Source organism: Crassostrea angulata, chromosome 6 (assembly GCF_025612915.1).
Source record: "Crassostrea angulata isolate pt1a10 chromosome 6, ASM2561291v2, whole genome shotgun sequence".
NCBI lineage: Eukaryota > Metazoa > Mollusca > Bivalvia > Ostreida > Ostreidae > Magallana > Magallana angulata.
This window is the reverse complement of record NC_069116.1, coordinates 2,205,115-2,228,021: the sequence shown is the minus strand read 5'-3', so window position 1 is coordinate 2,228,021 and position 22,907 is coordinate 2,205,115. Positions and strand designations below refer to the sequence as shown.

General features: G+C 35.6%; 2 protein-coding genes across 3 annotated transcripts; one reads left to right on the top strand and one right to left on the bottom strand.

Annotated features, from left to right (window-relative positions):
- Window positions 1-294: 294 nt before the first annotated feature.
- LOC128188273 (solute carrier family 23 member 2-like) lies at window positions 295-20,883 on the bottom strand. Of its 2 annotated transcripts, XM_052859232.1 has the most exons (13): window positions 20,680-20,883; window positions 18,248-18,303; window positions 12,568-12,754; window positions 12,241-12,398; window positions 9,808-9,899; window positions 9,460-9,557; window positions 8,734-8,915; window positions 8,268-8,388; window positions 7,671-7,827; window positions 6,258-6,511; window positions 5,849-6,122; window positions 5,639-5,734; window positions 295-1,345 (listed from the first exon to the last, which is right to left on the bottom strand). In XM_052859232.1, coding segments are annotated over exons 2-13 (1,830 nt in total). In that variant the 5' UTR covers window positions 18,250-18,303; window positions 20,680-20,883; the 3' UTR covers window positions 295-1,136. The 2 variants fall into 2 exon arrangements, with proteins under 2 accessions (XP_052715192.1, XP_052715191.1); XM_052859231.1 differs by lacking the exons at window positions 18,248-18,303; window positions 20,680-20,883 and having other exon boundaries at window positions 12,568-12,978.
- On the top strand, window positions 2,111-4,665 carry LOC128188274 (neurocalcin homolog). Its single transcript, XM_052859233.1, has 2 exons — window positions 2,111-3,452; window positions 3,630-4,665. The coding sequence occupies exons 1-2, from the start codon at window positions 3,075-3,077 to the stop codon at window positions 3,813-3,815; spliced, it is 564 nt and encodes a 187-aa protein (XP_052715193.1). The 5' UTR covers window positions 2,111-3,074; the 3' UTR covers window positions 3,816-4,665.
- Window positions 20,884-22,907: the final 2,024 nt, after the last annotated feature.

Below are 22,907 nucleotides of genomic sequence, written 5' to 3'. Positions count from 1 at the left end.
CATTGTTACGTGTTAGAAATATATATAGCGCCTTCTTCACCGTTTATCCGACCCTAATGCCCCTCCCCCCTCCCGTACCCTGAAAAAACATAACTTTTATTCTGTCTGAAGATTTTAAGTGATTCTGACTTTATTTGCTCCATGTATTGCTATAATGGCCAGATGACGACGACTCTACGAGTCATACAATGCCAGCAGCATCAGCTGTTCAGAAGAAAACACGTGACTGATGGATGGCATCAAAGTCGATCGTTAAAACTTACACATTTGTTTTGAATGCAACGACACGATGAAATCATTACTTGATTTATTTCAAATTTCATTAAAAAATGATTGATTTTTAATATCGTATCAGATATTTATATTAAACAATAGTTTGTTTTAATTATTCCACAACACATGTATAAAAAATATCTGAAACTCTTATATATAAAGAGTCTGATTTTGTATATCATATTTTTAAACAAAGACTTCATCTTTAAATTGAAACTACATGTACCACTCATAACAACTGAGTTTATCGATTACAAATGCCATAGATCATTACCTAAACATAATTCTATAAATGTTAAAAATCATGAAATACATAAAGTTTTCACTATCTAACAAGTAAATAAGTATAATATTTTTAAAATATGCGATCTATCAATAGCTACACAATATATTTCCCATCACACATGCAGATCATCTAGATTTACCTGTGGTGAATACCACCCTATGAAAGAATTACAAATAAAAAAAAAATTGAAGGCACTTTTACGGAGAACGGCCACAGTATAGTAAATAGGTTAATTTGTTTACATTATGGAATTCGTATTACCACTAACCTTTTAAGAGATAAAAATGACGCAGAATATACATTGCTATCATTCACAAATTAATTTGTATCTAAGGGGGAAAACAATGAATAATTAGAAGCAATGATTATTGACCGGAAATTGGAAAACATAAACTTTATCAATTTAACAAGAAGCATTGTATCACAAGATTGACACAGATTATAGACCGTATATTCTCGTTAAATCCTAAAAGATCCCTCTCATCTGATTCAAGCACAAATGATCAAATCACGAAAAACTGGAAGCCCTATACAGAGTATGTATTCAAATACCCAGATATGGATTTCGTTGAGATTTTCATTCCTTTGTGTCTTTAGAATTGTCTTTGGTATGACGGAACGCCCTAAAACTTGGTAGGAATGGAATGTAATGAAAGAACTTGTGTCTAAAGAGGAAGTCGGTGACGTAAGGAAGATCGTAGACCCGCTGACGTCGTCTCTTGTCGTCTGCTGTATCAGACGACATCTGTTTCTTCCATTTCAGCATCCCGCGCTCTTCAGGGGTACCTAGCAATAAGAATCACTTGGGTTATTGAGCAAAGTCGTGCGCATTTTTACGATTCTAAGATATCCAAGAAAAACGAACAAGATACTTTTGTTTGGTTGGGTATTTGTACAATTTATATATACAAAGGACTATGTGCGGTATTAGGCATTTTTTGCCCCCAAAATTAAAGTTTTGAATGGAGCTTTAAAAATAAGGTGGAAGATAGTTGAAATCAAATTGAAAATAATTGTGTAAAAGGTTTTCACTACAGCGACGTCATAATGTAGAGATGACGTCATGAAGATAGTCTTACTTTGTAAAATAAATGGTTTGTAGCAAAATATGGGTGTTTTCCGACGGTTTTTCGACTGAGAAACATCGAGCGCAGGCTTGCTCAAGTACCATTTTTAGTATGATGTGTATAATTATATGAATAATAACATATGTTAAATTCGTTCTTGAGCAGACCTGCGCTCTATAATTTCGAATACAAAATATAAAGAAAAAATGACAATATTTTCATTGGTTTTCAAATTTGCGGGAATTTGGTCATTTATGTGACGTCATTGATAAACAGCGAATGAGCAATGGTGACTAAAATCAAGATTAAAATGATAGGCATCCTTTGTCCTGTGATTTATAAAGATTTGATTTTTATACGATAATGTTTAAAAATTGGTTAGAATTGGGAGCAGATATTTGACCATAACGAATATAGTCCTTTAATGTGATGAAAATTTTCAGGATAAATGCATGTTTACGAAAGTCGATATTCCTTCGTAAAAAGTCTCGTTCGCGTTCAATATTTTGTGAGCTTTTGTATAAGCTTTTTTGTTTTGTGACAAAATGCCTTTGACGTCAAAATCAAATAAACTGCAAAACCAATTGGTATGACGTCTATTATTCCGAAATGTTACGCGAAATTCAAAGAACAAGATCAACAAAGAGAATAAAGCATGCCGCTTATTTCAAATTAAAGATAAAAACGTTTACAGCAGAAAAAATATAAAAAAGGAGAATTTCAGGCTCCATATTTTATGCATAATTCATTAAGGCACTGTGCCACTTAAAGTCGGCTGCTTTGTATTGCATCATACATTCTTTAACTCTGTTTGTCTGAAACCTATATATTGATCGAATATTGCATAAATACAAATTCAACGCCACCGGGAAATTATCAAGTATAAAGTTTCGTTTCGTGTGTTCGTTAGACAGATGTGAAGTAGGGAATACATTTTCAGTTAATAATGACGGTCGCGCTAAAGTTTTGCAATCCACTTTAACACTTAAACATATTAGCCCTCCATTGTTCCCGAGTTTCTGTGACACCGCCGGACGGCGGATTGTAGATAAATTACAATTAAGCACAACACTGAATTCAAAAAGGAACTTTAAATTCTTTTTACTGTATACGATTTCAACACGTTGCAAAATCCAGTGACCGCGACACTGATAAACTGCCGGGTGGTCAATACTGTGTGCGCTTTGTGATACAAGGCCTGCAGTGCTAATCGAAGAGTGCGGAATGTCCGCCCCACATTGAAGATTCCCGGTGTCATTGCAAATATCCGGAGTATTTCCCGCAGGAAAGCTCGGAATCAGTTACACCATCCGAGTGAAATTGATTGTTAATAAGTTATGGAATAATTAATAAACCGAGATCTGAAAAACTATCTTTATTGAACACCATGTGATACATTTCGATAAGTTAAACTTTCGGTGGCAAGTAAATTTACTCTACTCGCAGCAATGGGGAAACAGAACAGTAAACTTGAACCTAAGGAGCTGAGTGACCTAAACCTACAGACAAACTTTACTGAGGCGGAACTACAACAATGGTACAAAGGATTCCTCAAGGAGTGTCCGAAGGGAAGCCTCACCATGTCAGAGTTCAAGAAGGTCTATTCGGACTTTTTCCCTCGGGGAGACGCCACCACATTTGCCGAGTATGCCTTTAAGGCGTTTGACATCAATCAAGATGGCACCCTGGATTTTCGGGAATTTATGTGCGCCCTGAGTGTGTCCTCGCGAGGCTCGCTGGAGGAGAAGATTCAGTTCGCCTTTCGCATCTATGATATCGATGGCGACGGGTTCATTACGAAACACGAGATGGTGGAAATCATTGGGGTGAGGCTATGTTTTATCACTTCAACTTGAGAGGAAATTTTTAATGTGTATTGATTTTCATGTGGTATAAATAATGTATGGCTATGAGACTAAGGTGGGATAAAAACTCCATTTCTATATTTTGTTGTTGAATCCGAATCGATACTTATTTACACACATTAAGTTTTTGAATTTCAGGCAATCAACAAAATGGTGGATTCGTCATCGAAGACAAAACACAGTAAGATGACCCCCGAGGAGAGGACCGACGTCATCTTTAAGCGGATGGACAAAAACTCGGATGACAAGTTGTCGCTGGAGGAATTCACTGACGGCGTAAAAGAGGATCGGTCCATCGTCCAATTCCTGCAAGGCGACCCGTGAAAATCCCCGCCGTAGGAAACATTAAAGACGGGATTGATTCCGAATAAAAATCTCGACTTGTCATAAAATACGATTACCTCTGGTTCCCTGTAGAGGTTTGCGCTCGTTCATATAGCTACATAACCTCTAATAATCAATAGTCATTCTATTCATCAGGATTTTAAACTTCGGATGAAAATTTTAAAGCGCAAATAAGTGTTTGCTTCTATGTGTATCCCTTTCTATATGTTGAGTGCATGGATATTAGCTTCAAAAATGTGTTTCGTAAAAATAATTCAAATCATTCCATTGTCCACGTCGTCGGTTTTTATTCCTCGAGGACGAAATTTACCCCCGATATATCTGAAGTACAGTTTTGTTTGCAAGCCTTTCAACTGATTTCAATTTTTATTCTAATAAGTGCGCTAGAAAATGTGGTGACTTAACATTGTCAGGAATGAAATCTTAAGAAAAAGCAATTCTGAAGTTGAGAAAATTGTAAATGTGACTCTTGTATATTATTTTTTATGTGATTCGGGTCAGATAAAAAACTACCATTCAAGCTAACACATGGCGATGAAGGGATTATGTTGCCTATTTAATTAATAAAGTCTGTTTTCAACTCTAATGCTTGGACCGCTGGGGAATATCTCCGATTTCTTCCCGAATTAACAAGACTTTTTGCAAAACAGACATTATTTAAGAATCTTAACACAGTTTGACGAATGCCACGGAAAGAGAACTTTGCGATATTTCATTCTATAATGTCTAGCACTATGACAAGCTAAGACTAAGACAAAGTCTTTACCATTTAGCATAAATATAATAATAAGCATACGTGTAAACTTTTTATGCAATAAAAATAAGAAAAGGGGCGAGTATACCAGTTTTTCACATTAATTAAGAGTTTCTTTTTAATTTTTAATGAGTTTTTTTAAAGAAGATGGGGGAACATGATAGCGCAAATGCCCATTTGGTTTTGTAGTAAAAAAACAATTTCAAATTAATTTTTTCCAACCAAATATACTAGATGATGTTATATTACAAGTTTACAAAAGCACTATTTTAACTATATTCAGTTTTGAATACCAGTTTTTAACAAACGATAAGAAAAAAAATAAATTCTAAAGTTTTGGTGGTATCGAACCCACAACTTAAAATCCCTAGCTCTATAATGTTACCTCATGTGTGGTGCTCTAACCACTGAGCCATTTCAGTCACACCAAACATCATTGTTAAATGCTAAATGCAACTTCAACCACGAATTGACGGACTTGTAGTATTTCTCTAAAACGTTCAATTGTTGGGATACAAAATGACATTTTTAAAGTATAGTGGGTCATCTCTCCACGTTTTTGTTGATCGAAATCGGTTTGATTTCCTTTAAACCTCATATAGACTATGACAAAAATATGGAGCCCAGACCGACTCTATAAAAGAAAAGACATTGAAGTTCTAAAAATGAAACTATTTGGAGGTTTTTGACACGCATACGCCAGTTTAATCAACCTATTCCAAATATTTAACATATTTAAGGGTTATAAATCGATGTTATGGTAAAGATACATTGTTTTCAATAATTGAGAAAGAAATTATGAGATTTGTTCATATTTTAATTTTATAGAATTTTATCTATCCTCATATGGGCAGTTTACACGCCTTATTCACCCATCTTCTCTTATAACAATGTCGTTAATTTACAAGAATTTATCAAACAAGCTTGGGTACAGAGTGGCCTACTCCTGACGATGGTCGGAAAACGGAAATACTGCGCCATCTCGCACCTGCTTTGACCTGGTTTTAGGACGAATAATATACTCCATGTACTTTACTGTATACCTTACCTGGGACTGTGTTGTCCAGCAGGAACCCGACCACGCCCCCCACAAACATGGAGGTACTTAGTAACACAACAATCACCTGATCCGCCTCTCTGTTACCTGGGGAAAACCAATTATAATGATGTCACACTACGTGTATACAATGTTCTAAATATGGTTAAATCTAATGTAACATAGTTATGTATTCACCATTGCGAATTAAATGCTTGATACCTGTATTTATGACACCCTTCCTTTTCTCGAGATAACTTGGGATCATAAGCCCCAGTAATAAGGATAATCCTATTATACACAGGTTTCGACCCGATGACAAATTTACGAATTGTAGGCTGGAAAGTCCGACGGAAGTAACCATTCCAAAACTAATGACAACGATTCCACCCAACACCGGCTTGGGCATCATTGTCAACAGCGCGCCAAATTTTCCAAATATTCCACAGAGAAGGAAGATAATCCCTGCCGCTTGAAAAACTCTTCTACTTGCAATCTGTTGAGTTGAGATCATTGCATTCAATTATTATATGTTTTGCAATATGTAAAATGATTACTATTTCTTAACGTCATTTTATATTTATACTTTGTGCGTTATGTATTAACTATGTTTATTATAATATTTTCACACCTTTGTGAATCCAATGGCGCCGACATTTTGACTGTACGATGTTGTCGCGCCCCCTGATCCTACAGCTCCGGATATAAGGCTGCCAAAACCTTCTATAGCAATGCCCCTGTTCACAGCATGCGCAGGCGGCGGTGATTCGCCGGATATTCTTGCACATGCGTAGTAATCTCCGACGGATTCTATGATGGACGTCAGTGTGGCCGCCATCATTCCCATGTAGCTGGCCGCACTGAGTGTCGGCATCCCCCACTGACCTATTCCAACGACCGAACAAAGACACCGCTATAATAACTATATTAATAATAATAATTAATAATTAATTATAATAACTATACACAAATATTCATATTTCTAACTGTCTTTGTCGGTGATAACATTTCAAATCAATTTTGAAGCCTATATCCCAATATTTACATTTTCTACTGTCTTTGTCGGTGATAACATTACGGATCATTTTTGAAGCCTAAACCCCGATAATTTCATAAAAGATAAGCGACAAAAAATGGGCGTGTCTTTTAGCATAACCGAAAAACGGTATTGGCTGCGCCGCGTAGTAATACATAATACTATAAAATGTTATTTATGTCTCTGCTTTAATTTATGTTTAAAAAGTGTAGAAACTGAAAATAATGTAAATATAAGTAATACGGAATCATTCTTTGAATATTATGAGGTGATAATTTTGGTCGGGGCGTGGTCAAATCTATCATACAGCCCGTCACTGATAATAAATGTGTGTACCTGGGTATTTGGCGTCGCGTAAGACGCAGACGTTTACTGATAATAACTGTGTGTACTTGGGTACTTGGCGTTGTGTAAGACGCGGACGCTTTCTGATAATAATTGTGTGTACCTGAGTACTAGGCCTTCTGTAAGACGCGGACGCTTACTGATAATAAATGTGTGTACATGGGTACTTGGCGTTCTGTAAGACGCGGATGCTTACTGATAATAGCTGTGTGTACCTGGGTACTTGGCGTTCTGTAAAACGCAGACGCTTACTGATAATAACTGTGTGAACCTGAGTACTTGACGTTGTGTAAGACGCGGACGCTTACTGATAATAATTGTGTGTACTTGGGTACTTGGCGTTGTGTAAGACGCGGACGCTTACTGATAATAACTGTGTGAACCTTGGTACTTGGCGTTGTGTAAGACAGGGACGCTTACTGATAATAATTGTGTGTACCTGGGTACTTGGCGTTGTGTAAGACGCGGACGCTTACTGATAATAATTATGTGTACCTGGGTACTTGGCGTTGTGTAAGACGCGGACGCTTACTGATAATAATTGTGTGTACCTGAGTACTTGGCGTTGTGTAAGACGCGGACGCTTACTGATAATAACTGTGTGTACCTGGGTACTTGGCGTTGTGTAAGACGCGGACGCTTACTGATAATAACTGTGTGTACCTGGGTACGGGAAGAAGAACCACTTGGCGTTCTGTAAGACGCGGACGCTGGCGTCCGTTCTGGCGTGGTAGTCCAGGTCTTTGAGGTTGTCAGAGAAGACGTTGGCCGCCGTCAGAATCCCACACACCATCCAGGACAACAGCACCGCCAGGATAACCTGATATATAGGTCTGGTAACGTTAGAGGTCAGGATAAAATGTAATCAGTACAGACTATACATGTGAACGTGTTTTCATGGTTTTGTTATTTCTAATTTCACAACACCTCCCAAAAACCACACAATCCATATCATGTTCGGTTAGTTTTACATCATGTTTATTTTAATACCGTAATATGCTCAACTATTGTCAGTGTCTATTGTCGTTGATTTTCAATCAATTTTTATCAGAATGTAGTGACTTGGTACTGCTCAATCCCGAACGTGTTACACTACATAACTCGGCCATAATATAACAAATGAACTACGAAAGGCAAAGCGAGATAACTCTTGCATTGGTACCTGCCTTCCGGGAGTACAATAGGACGGGTCACGTGTCGTGATGTACCTAAATTGACAGAGACCAAAACCACTCGAGGAAATTATAGAATTTCACTAACCGGAAGTAGTTTGAATGCTGGGTAGTTGATCCTCACACATCCTTCCTTTCTGTGGTAGACCATCATTGGAATGGTGATGTTACCGAGATAGAGGGAGAATAGAACTACAAGGAACAGGGTCCTACAACAAGAGAAGTAAACTAACTAAACTTCCCTGGCCAAGTGTTTCAAATCAGCCACGACCAGGCTAATTAGCTAGTCGCAAAGATGTCAACCTTATTCAAGGCCTTGAAGATAAATTCAATGACTATTCAATCTCTGCAACCTTAAGCATCAAAATTCAGACGTAAAACTGTGCCTCTCGTGGGAAAAGTGGATAACAATCATCGCGATAGTTTTTTCACAATCTTTCCGGAGATCAACAGTTCTACAGCTAAGGATTTAACTTGTACATTTAGTTGTAATTGTATATATGGGTTTATAATGTAATTTTATAATAAGAGTAAAGAGATGAGGGCGGTCTTACAGCGCTGCTATCCCCCACTGGGTCTCACAGAACTGTATGGACACGTTGATCAGAGACAGCCCCACCAGTGTGATTGTAGGAACGATTGTCATTGGTCCAATAAACCTCAGCAGCCAGCCCAGCAGACCCGTGGCACCAATCAACACTTGTGTTAGAGACGCCAGCATGATTCCACCCTGAATCTAAATAAAAATATATTTACAGTGAAAATGGGCGGTACCGGTGTTGATTGTACTTTTTAGAATATCATTGGATGTAAACAATATATTATAATAAATCTGCTATAATTTAAACTTTCATTATAAGACTTTAACTAAGTGATAATTATTTCAAGTACAAGAAGAAAAAAATCGTGCACAACTGTTCATTAACTGAAACATTTTTTTGAATTGGATAACAATAAATTTATTTTACGGTTATTTGCGCTTCAATAGTATTTCTAAACACAACTATGACAAAAGTTTACAAACATTCATTTCACTGTCTTTGAAATAGTAAATTTCTAACGCAAAAATGCATGAAATTTTCAAACATGCAGATGTAGAATTTCCGTTTAAAATACCAAATACAGAACAAACATGTACTTCTTGTGGAATGGTAAACATGGTTTCTGGTATAAACCATTTACATTCTCTGCCTTCCCACCCCCTTCCCATCCCCACTCACCCCTCGCCATCCCCACTCACCCCTCGCCATCCCCACTCACCTCTCGCCTTCCCCACTCACCTCTCTGAGTCGTGATTGCCAGACCTCCGTGGGGTCGGAATAAGGTAGTACCGTATTGTTACTGCTACCGTTGGTCGAATTCATGTTTGCTGCAGTAACTAAAATCACAAGTATAAATTTCCAGATAGTGCTTAGATTTACATGGATATAAAACGAACCTTTGTCATAAAATTGTTTAATTTTTGGGTCACGGAGAATGAAAAATTAAATCCTTTACCTCATACCAAACAGAGTTAAGATTTACAAAGAATCTGGTTGTAAAAGAATAGTGACCACTTCCCTTAAATTTGGGTTTGGAACGGCAATTCTGGTTAACAAATGAACAATTGGAAAAATTAGGGCACAAACCCTTCATAATCGGGCACTTCCACATCGGGAGACTCATGAGGGCGGCAATGGCGGGAATAAACTTGTGGCAGCCTCCCTGGATGATCGGAAGTCTGCAAACAGAGGGTCACGTGACTGGTCAGTACATCATGTAGTTACCCCCATAGGGAAAACCCGCTCCATACAAGAACCAGAAATGTACTGCGACAAATAACTGTCAGACTGTAGGACATTACAGATAAAAGAAATTTGAAGTGAAATTGGTATATCATCTTACACAGTTACATTAACATGAATAACTAACGGGAAATAACATGAAAGTGAAAAACCTTCACGAACAACCGCATTTTCTAAAGACTTTATCTATAGGTTTAGTAGGTTAATTACAAAATGTCAAAAAACCGGCGACTATCCCAAAGTCAAGTTATATATCAAGAAATAAAACAGTAAAAAAATTAAGTGTTAAGGGGTGATTAAATACGTTCGGGGGTGATCATATCCAATAACGCCCTTCGATAGATTTGATCACGCCCAGCCGTATTGGATCACCTCATGATGTTCAAAGAATGATTCCTTATCCATTGGATTGTGTGCTCATTTTACTTCTGCAATATATTTTACTTAAAAAACGGGGAACATGATCATGTTCACTGGCGTCGGAACCAAATTGAAAGTGGGGGGGCTAGACTAATCCTCAGAATTATTGAGAAAAATGTAATTTCCAAAATCATGGAAATCCTAATCCGTGGGGGGGGGGGGGGGGGGGGGGGAGGGGGGGGGGGAGTATACCTATATTTCCAAAAGAAAAAAAAATTTACCCAATTTTTTTTCCCCTAAATCATGAAATTCCTAATCCGTGGGGGGGGGGGGGGGGGGACTAGTATGCTTCTAAATCCAACTTCTCAATCTCTCAAGGTATATTTAGGAACAATAATCTTTCCTGAGAGAAAAAGTGGGGGGGGGGGGGGGGGGGCTGAACCCTCTATCATGGTATGTTTCTAATGGTTAGGTATAACTTTGCAAAAAAAGTGGGGGGGCTAAGCCCCCCCCTAGACCCCCGGTTCCGACGCCTATGATGTTAAAGGTGAAACTTTATATCAGAGACAAGACTAACCCATCTCATTTTATGACTTTGAACATTATAAATGGAGATATAATATATACAATTTACCGGCTCGAATCGTGACCATGCTTTTTTAAATAACAAAGCATGGTGAATTGATTGAAATGACTATACATAATTATTATAGTATTAAAACAAAGTGCTGGTATGCAAGGTTTGTGCTATAAAAACAAAGCATTGCAGATGCTGAACTATAGAAAATGATCTATCAAAATTTGCACAATCATCATTTTGACTCGAAATAATTTTTCTTAATAATTTCGTTGATTATTAAGAAAGATATAAACGCTCATAATGATATTATTATGTGACGCGGCCGCGTTACTAATTAATTAGTGTTCAAATTAAGAATAAAGGTGTCTTTAAAAAAATCCTTTTAACGTGAGCTGTCTGCACATGTAATGGTACCAGTTATTACATCGCAACAAAGCTAATGCATGGTGCGATTGAAGTGCACTTTAGGCTGTTACAGGGTAGGACAAGACGCATTGTGCTGGTCGATATATGATGTGTGTGTGTTAGTGGGAAGAGAGAGAGAGAGAGAGAGAGAGAGAGAGAGAGAGAGAGAGAGAGAGAGAGAGAGAGAGAGAGAGAGAGAGAGTCAAATACCAAAATACATTTTGGTCAAATTTAGGTGGTATTTGAAAATGCATAAAATCACATACATTTTAATATCATAGGTTTACCGCCTGCACCAAAGAAGGGGAAAGGCACGGAAAAGCACACGATTTATTTTTGCTTTGATTGATTAAAATCATCTGAAAAGGTAAAATTAATGAAGTTGAAAAAAAAAAGTAAAGGTGAGCGAGTGAACAGGGTATCTTAAGAGTAGTTCTAATGTTTTATTTATAAATAAGAGCAGGTGCATTACATCATCAACGATGACATACATAAATAAAATTACGTTCAAGACTTTAACTGATTCATTCAATGAAAAAAGCTCGGCGACGTGGTTTTTCTGTAAGTTTTTTAATATCATTTATTTTCTTTTTGGCTTGACTATATTTAGAGGGTAGGAGGTTCCAAATGCTATTTGTCTATAAATGTGTTAATGAGGGAATTAACTTCGTTTGTTGACACTTTAAAAAGTGCATGACAGTGTCCGTTTTTCAGTGGTCGAAGGTTTCAGAATATATTAGACAAAAAATAACGGCATTTAGATTGGACAATATCTGGAGTGGGGTGTGGGGAGAGGGCTGGATGGTTTAGAGAAGTGTGTATCACAGTGTGTGGAGACCCCTATAGCAATCATTTATTTCAAGCGCTCACTGACCACCATAGAAAACAAACCATTTCACGGTCAGCAAACAAACCACTTCACGCTCAGCTACCTGACTCCAATAGTGCACTGTAGGAATGTACACACGCCACACATGAAGAGGAAGGTGGACATGATCTCCGCCGTGACCAGCTCCATGTCCCCCGCGCAGATGTAGCCGCTCACAATGATCGGGATGGAGATGGTGGAACTGATACTCAGCAGCACTTGCTGGAGAAGGAACAGAATTCAAAACAAAACACAAACAATCTAACAAACACATTCTACCGTCTCATGGTTTTCAAAAACTGAAAGATTAAAAGATTAGGTCTTGCAAAAGTCAATAGATAAGGCTTTTAAGAGTTCGGCATGTTCTGTTTACGTGCACGCTACTTTTTACCTGTAGGCCGTACAGACAGCAGAGGTGTAGGGGGGGACTGTCCTCCACACGGTACTCCAGCTGCCGCGCGATGTCACTGACCTCCGCACCCTGCTCTTTAGACGGGAGGGGGCCTGCACAGCACGCCACGATGACGTCAGAGTTCTCCCCGCGGGGTGGAGGGACCTTGATTCCATTGTCTGTCGACCTGTCGGTGAGAGGAACAGCCAGTTCACTGTCATTCATAATCACTAACACTGTAGGAGAACTTGCAGTGACCTCGTTTTGAGGAAGAGTTGTTTACTTATTGAGATGTTGCCTTAATATGCTTTCCCTGTGACACATGCTCGTAATACACATGTACAGGGAACACTGGTCACATCCAGTTTGACAAACGATAGCTAGTATACAATTTGACAGAAAAAAGAAAATAAAACGACCCGTGCATGTGAATATCTCGATCTTGCACAGTATGTAATCAGGTTACAGTGTGCGCTATATATGCGAGTAGACGGAAGATCTACAGTAGCTAACTAGAATTAAAAGGATTTCTTATCGTTAATATTGCCACGAAGGTGACCGTCATTTCTTTTTATTCATACATATTTGATATTAATTACAAGATTATCAAAAAATACCAAAACAGGTAGAACTACTTACAAGTTTATTCACATTATTCCAGAGAATAGTCACATACTATGTTTAATCCATGTATACTGTGCAAATAAACTACTCTACTCTCTCTAACCTGAAAATCTAGAGCTCATCATTTATATAAATACTACTACGGCTCCAATTGATGATTATCTCAAATCATTAGCTCCAATCTATTAATTAACTAGCTCCATTTCTACATCTATCTCTATAAAATTCTAATCATCTTGTCTGAATTCCAACTTGACCTTGGCTCTCAATTCTACAAACAATAGCTCCCATAGCTCCCATAGCTCCAATAAATAAAAGCCCATAAAACTTGACCACTCTAGACATTGCTCCATTCTTAATCACCCAAACACAGCTTGAACTGTCTGTACAGCGCATTCTTAATTCTGTTACTCTATATAAATCACTATTAACTAATATACACTAATATTTACTCCTTATCAGTATATTCCTATTCGAATTATTGATGCGCCCAGACCGACCTTGTGCGGTTTCACAATTTAACAATACATAAAAAAGGGAAATCAAAAGGCATTTTATGATAAGTTAATTGCATTAATTAGATAGGGTCATTCTGCTCGCAACATATCGACGAATTAAGGTCTTCCGTTTCCAACGTAATATATATATATATATATATATATATATATATATATATATATATATATATATATATATATATATATATATATATATATATATATATATATATATATATATGAGAGACAGACAGACAGACAGGGAGTTTTGTAAGCAGTTATTAATGTTGATTACTGAATAGCCTTAAGGTAGAAAATGAGACAACAACACACACTAATTATTTTTTTAAAAAACAGGATCTAGCCCATTGCAAAATTCTAAAACGTTTGTCAGGTGTAATAATAACAAATAGCAACAAAATTACGTGTTATGCAGATTAACCGGATAAGTACTAAGTACAGCCATATTTCATGTCTAATTTTGATGAATTTGTTGATTAAGCTGACCATGTGTTCACAATTCTGCCGAGAGTTGTTCCCTGGTGACAGAATAACTACGCAACATCGTCCAGTCTCCGTGTGACAGTGGGAAGGGAAATGGATTGCAGAAAATAACAGGATATAACTAAACAAATAAAGGTAAGTCTATCATGAAATCAGCAAAAAAACAACACCCCAAAAAACCAAAAAAAAACCTCCCAAAAAACACAACTATGGGACTGTAGTTAATAATATACATGTTGAAGGCATAGGTTAACAAAACGGTGGTTAAATCTAAATTAATATTACTTTATTTTGAAAATGATACAGACATTATCTATATATTTTTTTTATTAAAATTGAACAATATTTAAACCGGCGTTAAGTAAAATACAAAACGATAACTATCGCACACCATTGATTCATTTTATCATTTTTTAAAAGTGGGAAGGGGGGGGGGGGTTATAAACACAGCCCAGGAGCCGCGCGGATTAATTGTTGATCTGAGAGACTAGGGGACACTGTAACGAGAAAACATTGAACTTCTAGTCAAATGTGTCGTTCTTTGTAGTCTGTTCATAGCAGGTAGGACATCTGAAGAATTTTCAAAACCTTTTAATTAATTGCATTTATAATTTATTGCCGTCGCATAGGTTCATGTGTTCTTATCTTTTGGACAATGAGGTCCTCATATAAAGGTCTTGAAGAAAAAGGAACACTCACTAGATATGATCGTAATATATTCAATCATTTTTATCTAAAAAATGAACAACAATTTTAGATAGGTCTAAGAACAAAAAATGTCGGTATTCTTGAGAACTTTCGAATGAATTCAAGAAAAAGGGACTGTCTCCATCAATTAGGGGCCAAGATACTCGTAATTTTTTTTACATATACTAAAAAACGATCAAGATTTTATAATATATTATAGAAACAAAGTTTTTGATCGTAACAATATCAGTTAGTAAAACTCATTGCCACACCCATTGATGACGTAATTAGGGATCTTAGAGGACTTTAATCTTAAATCTTTATTGTGCTGTATGTGAAAAAGCAAAACTCATTGTTAAGCATTTTAAAGGATAATGACAATCGTATACATTATCTGAAAGGGAGTGGTTGAGGGGGGATTCTGAAATTCATTGATATTTAATCGTATCGTTTAAAAATTGAACGGAAGACCTACTCGTTACTCGTAACGAGATCGTATCTAGTTCTTCTTCTTTTTTTCTTACGCATTTTTGTGCACGCGAGTTCTCGGGAACGGCTTGACCGATTTTAATGAAACTTTCAGAACAAACACATATTAATCTGAACCTTTTTCTGAAATTTTTTATATTGATGACGTCATTTCCGTTTTAGAGATATTGACGTTTCTTATTTATATTTAGAGGGTCGGCTTGTCCAGTGGAAACAGATATTTGATTCAAATTTTTAGGGTTTGTAAATATGACAGAAGCATTTGCATTGTTCTGTGACAAAAAACACCGAAGCTCGCCTGAGCTTAAAAATTGAGATAAAAAGAGTCATGATTTTTTTGTGGTTTTCTTTGAATATCTTTTTTCTCAAAAGTCTTTTGTTAAGACTTGTAGAACAAAAAAACTCTAAAAAGTAAAGAGCTTTCATTTGACATCATGGAAAAGGGGCTGGCCCTTTAAATTAAGGGCTGAAAGGGCTCTAAAATATTCTAATAATATCTTTTTACTGTGAAACATTATGTAATACTTTATAGAAGCAATTATGTTGATCGTAATGTTATGTACCTATACATGACAATTGTTTACTCCTTTGTTACGTAATTAGGGATTTTAAGGGGCCAGCAGTCCGAAATTTTGATCTAATATATCTGAAAATGGAGAGAAATTTTGAAAAGCAATGTTAAACAAAAGATGCTCTAAATAATGTCGTTAACAATTTGCAACCATAACTTTTTTTGTTATCCGGTCCCTAAAAGGAGTTATAGGGTCGGTCCCTAAAACGATCTTCTCCAGATATCTCGAGAACGGTACATAATTTCTACATACTTGTTAAACAAAATGTGTTTGAAATGACAAGCGCTTCCTTTTCACACTAACAAAAAGGGGCTGGTCCTTCAAATTAGGGGCCGATAAGGCTCTAAAGTCTTTTAACCATAACTTTTAATTGTGAAATATTTTGTAATACACTACAGAAGCAATGATGTTAATCGAAATGTTATGTACCTATACATGAAAATCGTTTACTCCTATGTTACTTAAATAGGGATTTTACGGGGCCAGAAGTCCGACATGTTGATCTTCAATATCTCAAAATAAAAAAAAAATTGAATAGCAGTATTCAACAATATGTAACCATTTTTTTTTGTTAACCACTTCCTTAAAGGAGTTATTAAGGTCGGCCCCTAAAATGATCTACTCCAGATATCTCTTGAACGGTACATACTTTCTAAACATTTGTTGAACAAAATGTGTTTAAATTGACAAGAGCTTTCTTTTCACATCAAGAAAAGGGGCTGGCCCTTCAATTAGGGGCCGATAAGGCTCTAAAGTCTTTTAACAATAACTTTTAATTGTGAAATATTTTGTAATACATTACAGAAGCAATGATGTTAATCGAAATGTTATGTACCTATACATGAAAATTGTTTACTCCTATGTTATGTAATAAGGGATTTTAAGGGGTTAAAAGTCCGAACTTACTACCAACGTCCCAAAATTAAAAAAAAATCAATTTTAAGAAGCAATATTGAACAAAATACAATGAAAAAATGCGGTTAACAATCTGCAACCAAAACTTGTTTGTTATCCGTTCCCACGATCTCTTCCAGATAAATCAAGAACGGTAACAAATTTCTTAACTTTTTACGCAAAATGTATTGAAATAAAAAGACGTCTTATTTGATATTAAATAAAATGGGGTTGGTCCCTCAAATTAGGGATCCAACAGGGTGTATAATCCTTCATCCATCGCTCTTTTAAATCACATCTGCATTTCCTGATATGTTTCGTTGATAGAGATAAAAGTCAAGGTCATTTCCTCTTCTAAAAATCGGACGGAAGACCTCCTCGTTGCTCGCAACGAGATCGTGTCTAGTTATTATTCTATTTGATAAGATAGATAGATAGATAGATAGATAGATAGATAGATAGATAGATAGATAGATAGATAGATAGATAGATAGATAGATAGATAGATAGATAGATAGATAGATAGATAGATAGATAGATAGATAGATAGATAGATTAATTGATTAATTGCCCGAAAACCATTTATATATAAAAATTAGAAAAAATACGTAAATAATTATTCTTGAGTAGAACGTGTCACATAGGGGACAGTCAGAGGCGTGTTCAACAGAGCGAGCGAGCGCTCGCCAAAATTCCCTATACCTGCAACACAAATTTTGGCGAACGCTGGCTCTGTTGAACACGCCTCCTTAGTCCATTTATGTAAAGGTTACCATAGTAACAACAGCTACTCGAAAGTCCGTGCAAGTCCATATAGTTTGTGGTCTCAATGCAGCTTTGATTTCAATAGATCATGAAACAATTCAAATGTCGACAACAAAAGTACAGAGAAGACGTCAATTAACGCTGTAATAATAATTTATTGTACAATATAGCTCCTATATAAAGAAATTAATATTCGTCATTTATATTTTAGCTAACAAAGTTTAGAATACGTATATTCTTAAATGGGCACTAGATGGCGTAGGTTTCTGTCTTGTCATGCAAGTATGAATTACAATCGTTTATGATACGAAATATAGAGAGAAAATACTTAATGGATGTAAATATATGCATGCATATGTATTTAAATGGCTTGTCTAGTCAATTCACAAACAGAAAAAACCACTTTAATGTTTTCACAGTATAAGAATCCAAAACAACCTAAATCACATTATTCAGTTTTGTATTAAAATTCAAGTTGAAATACAAGCGCCCTAGAATGCATATATTGAATAAACTATTATTATATCTTTTGATTATCAATTAGGTCGAGTATATGATACAATATAGAAAGTAAGTAAATGTACATTCATATTAGCACAAGTAGCAACAAATAGATTCGGGTGCAATCAATAAATTACAAGTACTCACATAGTGCGGATGTTGTTACTGTTTTGAATCAAATTCTACTGTGACTACTGCCAGATCTATTGAGTAAAAATAGTACACACAGTTTTTAAGCGACAAATTTTACGTGTGTTAATGAATTAATTAACATTTAACAAGTCAGTTTTATCATGTCCACAGGTGATTTTTATTCAGACTCTCATTGCATTCAATCATTCTAAATCTGGATGGAAATGTCCTCATAAAATGAATAATGTCAAGGACAAGCTCCCGAGTGCAGGATTGATATGTATGAATAAATTAAACAATCCAAAGTCCTCGTCACATTTAACAAACACTTCTGCCTTCAAATTGACTTTTAATTCAATATGTGAACTTTTGACCGCAGCTGCTTTTCACAGTTATAAACAACAGTTAATGGTTGTGGATACCGGTGGTGGGAGGGGGGGGGGGCAGTTTCGCCTATAGAGCGCCATTGTTTTGGACGAAAGAGTTAAAATCTTGGTGAACACTCCCCTACCCCCGAATAAACGGTCCTGTACTTCGATGTTCTGTATATTTTTTTTATAAATAATAATCATGTCGCTCTTTGAAGGGGAACCGAAGGTGTAAAAGCAAAGGTTTCAACGACACTTGCGTTAGGTGTATAATGAGACATCGGTGCAGTAAACAGGAGATTACATCGGTAGGATAAGGGCCCGTTTCACAAAGATTTCCTAAGATGTTTCCTAGGATAGAACTTAAGATATGCCCAAGTTGTAACTTAGGAAGTTCTTAAGATTTGTCATAGCTGTTTCACAAAACTTTCTTTGCGTAACAGTTGACTAAATCTTATCTTAAGATACATTGTAAGCCACTTTCATATCATATTATTAATTCTAAGATAATACCGATCGTGTAAATTCTTTTCAATATGACACGAATGTAAACTAAATATAATTGAATATAAAAACTCATTACCTTATTCACCTAAAAACTTCTTAGAAAAAAGGAAAATGTAAAAATAGAGTGGAAATGTGTAGTGTCTTTGTGCATGTACTAAAATTGTGAATATTAGTTTACTTTCACAGATAAGAATTACGTAATAAACCTGTATATTCTTTACAAACGGTATTTTTGGAATTTGAGATAGTATGTATTGATCGTAGTGTCTTTCTTGTTTATTGCTACATAACGTTATACATATATTTCTTTATCTTAAATATTCTTTGGATATGATCGCATGTATCAATTCATAACATTGGTTACTGGTAGAAATTTTGTTATTCTTTATAAATGATCGAGTGCATTTCATTGTCTAGTTTGGTTCATTATATAACCCGTGTAAACATATACAGATATGCGTAAACCTAAATTAAAAGGTTCGTTGAGGTATCTACATTTTTATGATTTTACTATATCACACTGTATATTCCAAACGAAATACAGTAATCACATGTAGTGACAAGTAGCATTTAAAATGGAGAGATGTGAAACTTTTAGACTAAGTCTAATGTAATTAGTGGGGTTTTTTTTGCAATGGTTGATATTCAAATGTAGGGTTTTTGTTACTAAAAGAAAACATCGCAAATGAATGTATCTCGGCTGAGAGAAGAAACGAGGATAAAATGCAACAATTTCTGAATGAAACAGCATTCCCATGTAGGATTTAGCATAGACATTTCTGACCCACCTCCTGGTTATACTACCCCCCCCCCCCCCAAACACACACGAACAAAAAATCAAATGAACAACCCACCCACATCTAAAATATCTCCCGAAAAAAAAGTTTATTTCTTGGAGGGATAGGACAAATCATCCAGTCATTATATAATTGAGTATTTATTTAGTATTTATTTCTGTTGAAGATATCAGTGATTCTTGCGCATGAATAATTTCATCTGTGCACTAGCTATAACTATACCTGCTATCCATCTGCGCGAGCGACCAGATAATCTAAAAAAAATCTTTACCAAAGATTTAGAGGTAAAGTGAAAAAGGTCTTAATGATACGTGTATTCTGGTATTTTTATTCAACTTAAATGTGCATATAATTCATTTCAATATAAAACATAAACTGTCGCCATGTTAAGTTTGTTCCTAAGAAATCGATTTACCTGTCTTAAAGTTAAGCCATAACTTAGGAATTTCATAAGATAAGACTGGAATAGTGAAACGGATAAGTAATGAACTTAGGAAAAAGTTCTTTCCGAAGATATAACTTGGTCCTAATTATGCTTTGTGAAAGGGGCCCCTGACATTATATTTAAGATGAAGAGTATCGTGGAACCCGAACTGATACACGTAACATGGGATTTATTTTTCGCATATTTAGGGATAATTTTCTTTTGATGTACTTGCTTTATGAGCGATCAAATTACTTTCAGGAACAAAAGATAATACTAATGCTAAAATTAATTTACCTGTTGACACAAAAAAATGACTCTGCATCATTGATATACAGAAAATATACTTACTTTATTTCTCCAATATACCCGTGTCTCCTTGTTTTAGGTTTCACGTTTCACGTTCAAAAACCTAAATAAAGTCTTAACGCCCCAGAAACACGCTTTCGGTGAAAATCTGCCCTACAGACTGGGACAGTTTAATTACTTGTCAAATTTGAAAAGTTTGATAAAATCTTGGTTTGTAATATATACACATTGAAAGACTGGATGGAACAGCGAGCGTGTTTACCTGTCGAGTAGAGGTGTTACGAGGTGCGTCTGTACACTAAATTCTGAGTGGTACAGACCCTGAAACGTGCCACTACACCAGTTGTACGGTTCGTTCGGTACGCTTTATGAACGATACGGTTCACTTCTTGCACGCTACGCTTTTCTAAAATTAGCTGCACGCTTTGAATGGTTTGCGCTTTGATTTTTTTCGATATAATTTTGTTTAGTTTTTGCCCGATTAACCTCAGCAAAGTCGTAATTATGAAGAGCATTTGTTCTTCATTTGTATGGTGTATTATTTCAATTTAATTAAAATTTGAACTTTCATCCGTTCCCCCGTTTTTGATACGTCGCGAGAAACGTATTCGCATTGAAAATCCGATAGAGTTTTATTTGAATAATTTGGTATTATTCCTATTTAAGTTTGAATAAGTGTACATGTACTTATCATTCAATACTTAAAATTGCTTCAAAAACTTTTAACTTTAATCCGGGTTTTTTTTTTGGATTTAGTGATCTGTCGATAATTTTTACAAGCATATTTCTATTTCTATACTAGTTTTGAAGCCATTATTTACTCCTAATTCATTTAAAAAAATTAATGCAATATTTCTTTAGTTTCCTTGGTCGTTTGATTTTCAGCCAGCTGTTATTTAGACGAGTGTCTTTCTATTTCTTTATTCATAATTCGTATTATCATTGTTTATTGCGTATTCTGGCTGATCAAATTCCGCTGTTGAATAGGCAACTTAAAAATGCATGCACAAATGGTACGATAAAATTTGAATTTAGTTTTGAAATCTTGAAATTAAATGTAATAAAATTATTCGACACGAACTTTTATTCATTCAAATGCTGATTCAATCTATGTTCTCCTGCACTTGTTAGTTTACACAGGTCATATATAGTATTGTTTATTGCCAAAAACCATACGATTCATAGGTTTAACATAATTATGTAGACCTTTTGTTCTTAAAATCACAATCTTAGATTAGTATGCGCGTGCACTTAGCAGTGTATATATACCTGTCATCGCTTCTCTGACCTGTAAGAACATCGTTTGTATAGTCAAAATATGAGATCTTGTTGTTGCGTTACCACATATGTTATTTCTTCAGATATACACAATAAGTCAATAGCTTTTAATGGCGATATTTCTCATTTTGTTGGACAAGTGTCCATTCTTCTGTCATGTTGTAAATTTTGATTTTACCGGGTGGCAGTAAATTCAAAATATACAACATGGCACTTCACTGTATGCATTGATTTAGCAGACGTTATAAATGTTGGCAAACTTAAAAAATATACAAGTAACCAACTCAGCGACATATGAACAGGTACCACTTACTTGTGTTTAATTGATTTTCTTGAACAGTGTACATATAATGGATTTCTATGTGTCCGGTGGATTAAGTGTTTGAATTGATAGCTTTTATTGAACTTTGGTAATATTTATTTTTCCTTTCGCATGATAGATGTCATTAACATATTTACACACATATTTGTTGTAAACAGGACACGGAAAAAACCCCAGTTATCAACAATATTATAAGTGATCAATATCATCCCTGTGAATGGTATTGTCATATAAATATGAATTTAGCCCACGTGGTTTTATTTGAACCTTTCAGTTTCAAAGTAAAAATCGTGCCTCGTGTTTATAGTTTATTTCCTAGAGTCTAGTTACTTGTAGTCATTTTAAACTTTATATTCATTGTTTGGAGGATAAAATGAGTTCTACAAATAAATGTGACAATACAGTTTTTTTTTCTGCTGTTGCAACAATTAACATGTTTAGTAGCGATCCCTCCTAATGATTAATTTTCCATCCGCGCATGACCTAGTACTATAGTAATAGCATCAATAGTGAAACAGCCAATATATTTTATGCAAAATGTTTCTTGAAAATGGCTCGATATACTAAGTTTTAATACGAAACAGACACCCATTCATTTTTTAAAAAGCATGGTATTGCACACCAAAAGCAGCAAACATGGCTATGAATTTATATAGCAACTCAAGGTTGA

Excerpts from the sequence above, each read along its gene's own strand:
- LOC128188274 (XM_052859233.1), top strand. The coding sequence starts at position 3,075 with ATGGGGAAACAGAACAGTAAACTTGAACCTAAGGAGCTGAGTGACCTA. Across the intron at positions 3,453-3,629 it reads AGATGGTGGAAATCATTGGG|GCAATCAACAAAATGGTGGA; the intron begins GTGAGGCTATGT and ends TTTGAATTTCAG.
- LOC128188273 (XM_052859231.1), bottom strand. The coding sequence starts at position 12,792 with ATGAATGACAGTGAACTGGCTGTTCCTCTCACCGACAGGTCGACAGAC. Across the intron at positions 6,512-7,670 it reads GTTCTTCTTCCCGTACCCAG|GTCAGTGGGGGATGCCGACA; the intron begins GTACACACAGTT and ends TCGTTGGAATAG. Across the intron at positions 1,346-5,638 it reads GCTGGACAACACAGTCCCAG|GTACCCCTGAAGAGCGCGGG; the intron begins GTAAGGTATACA and ends TCTTATTGCTAG.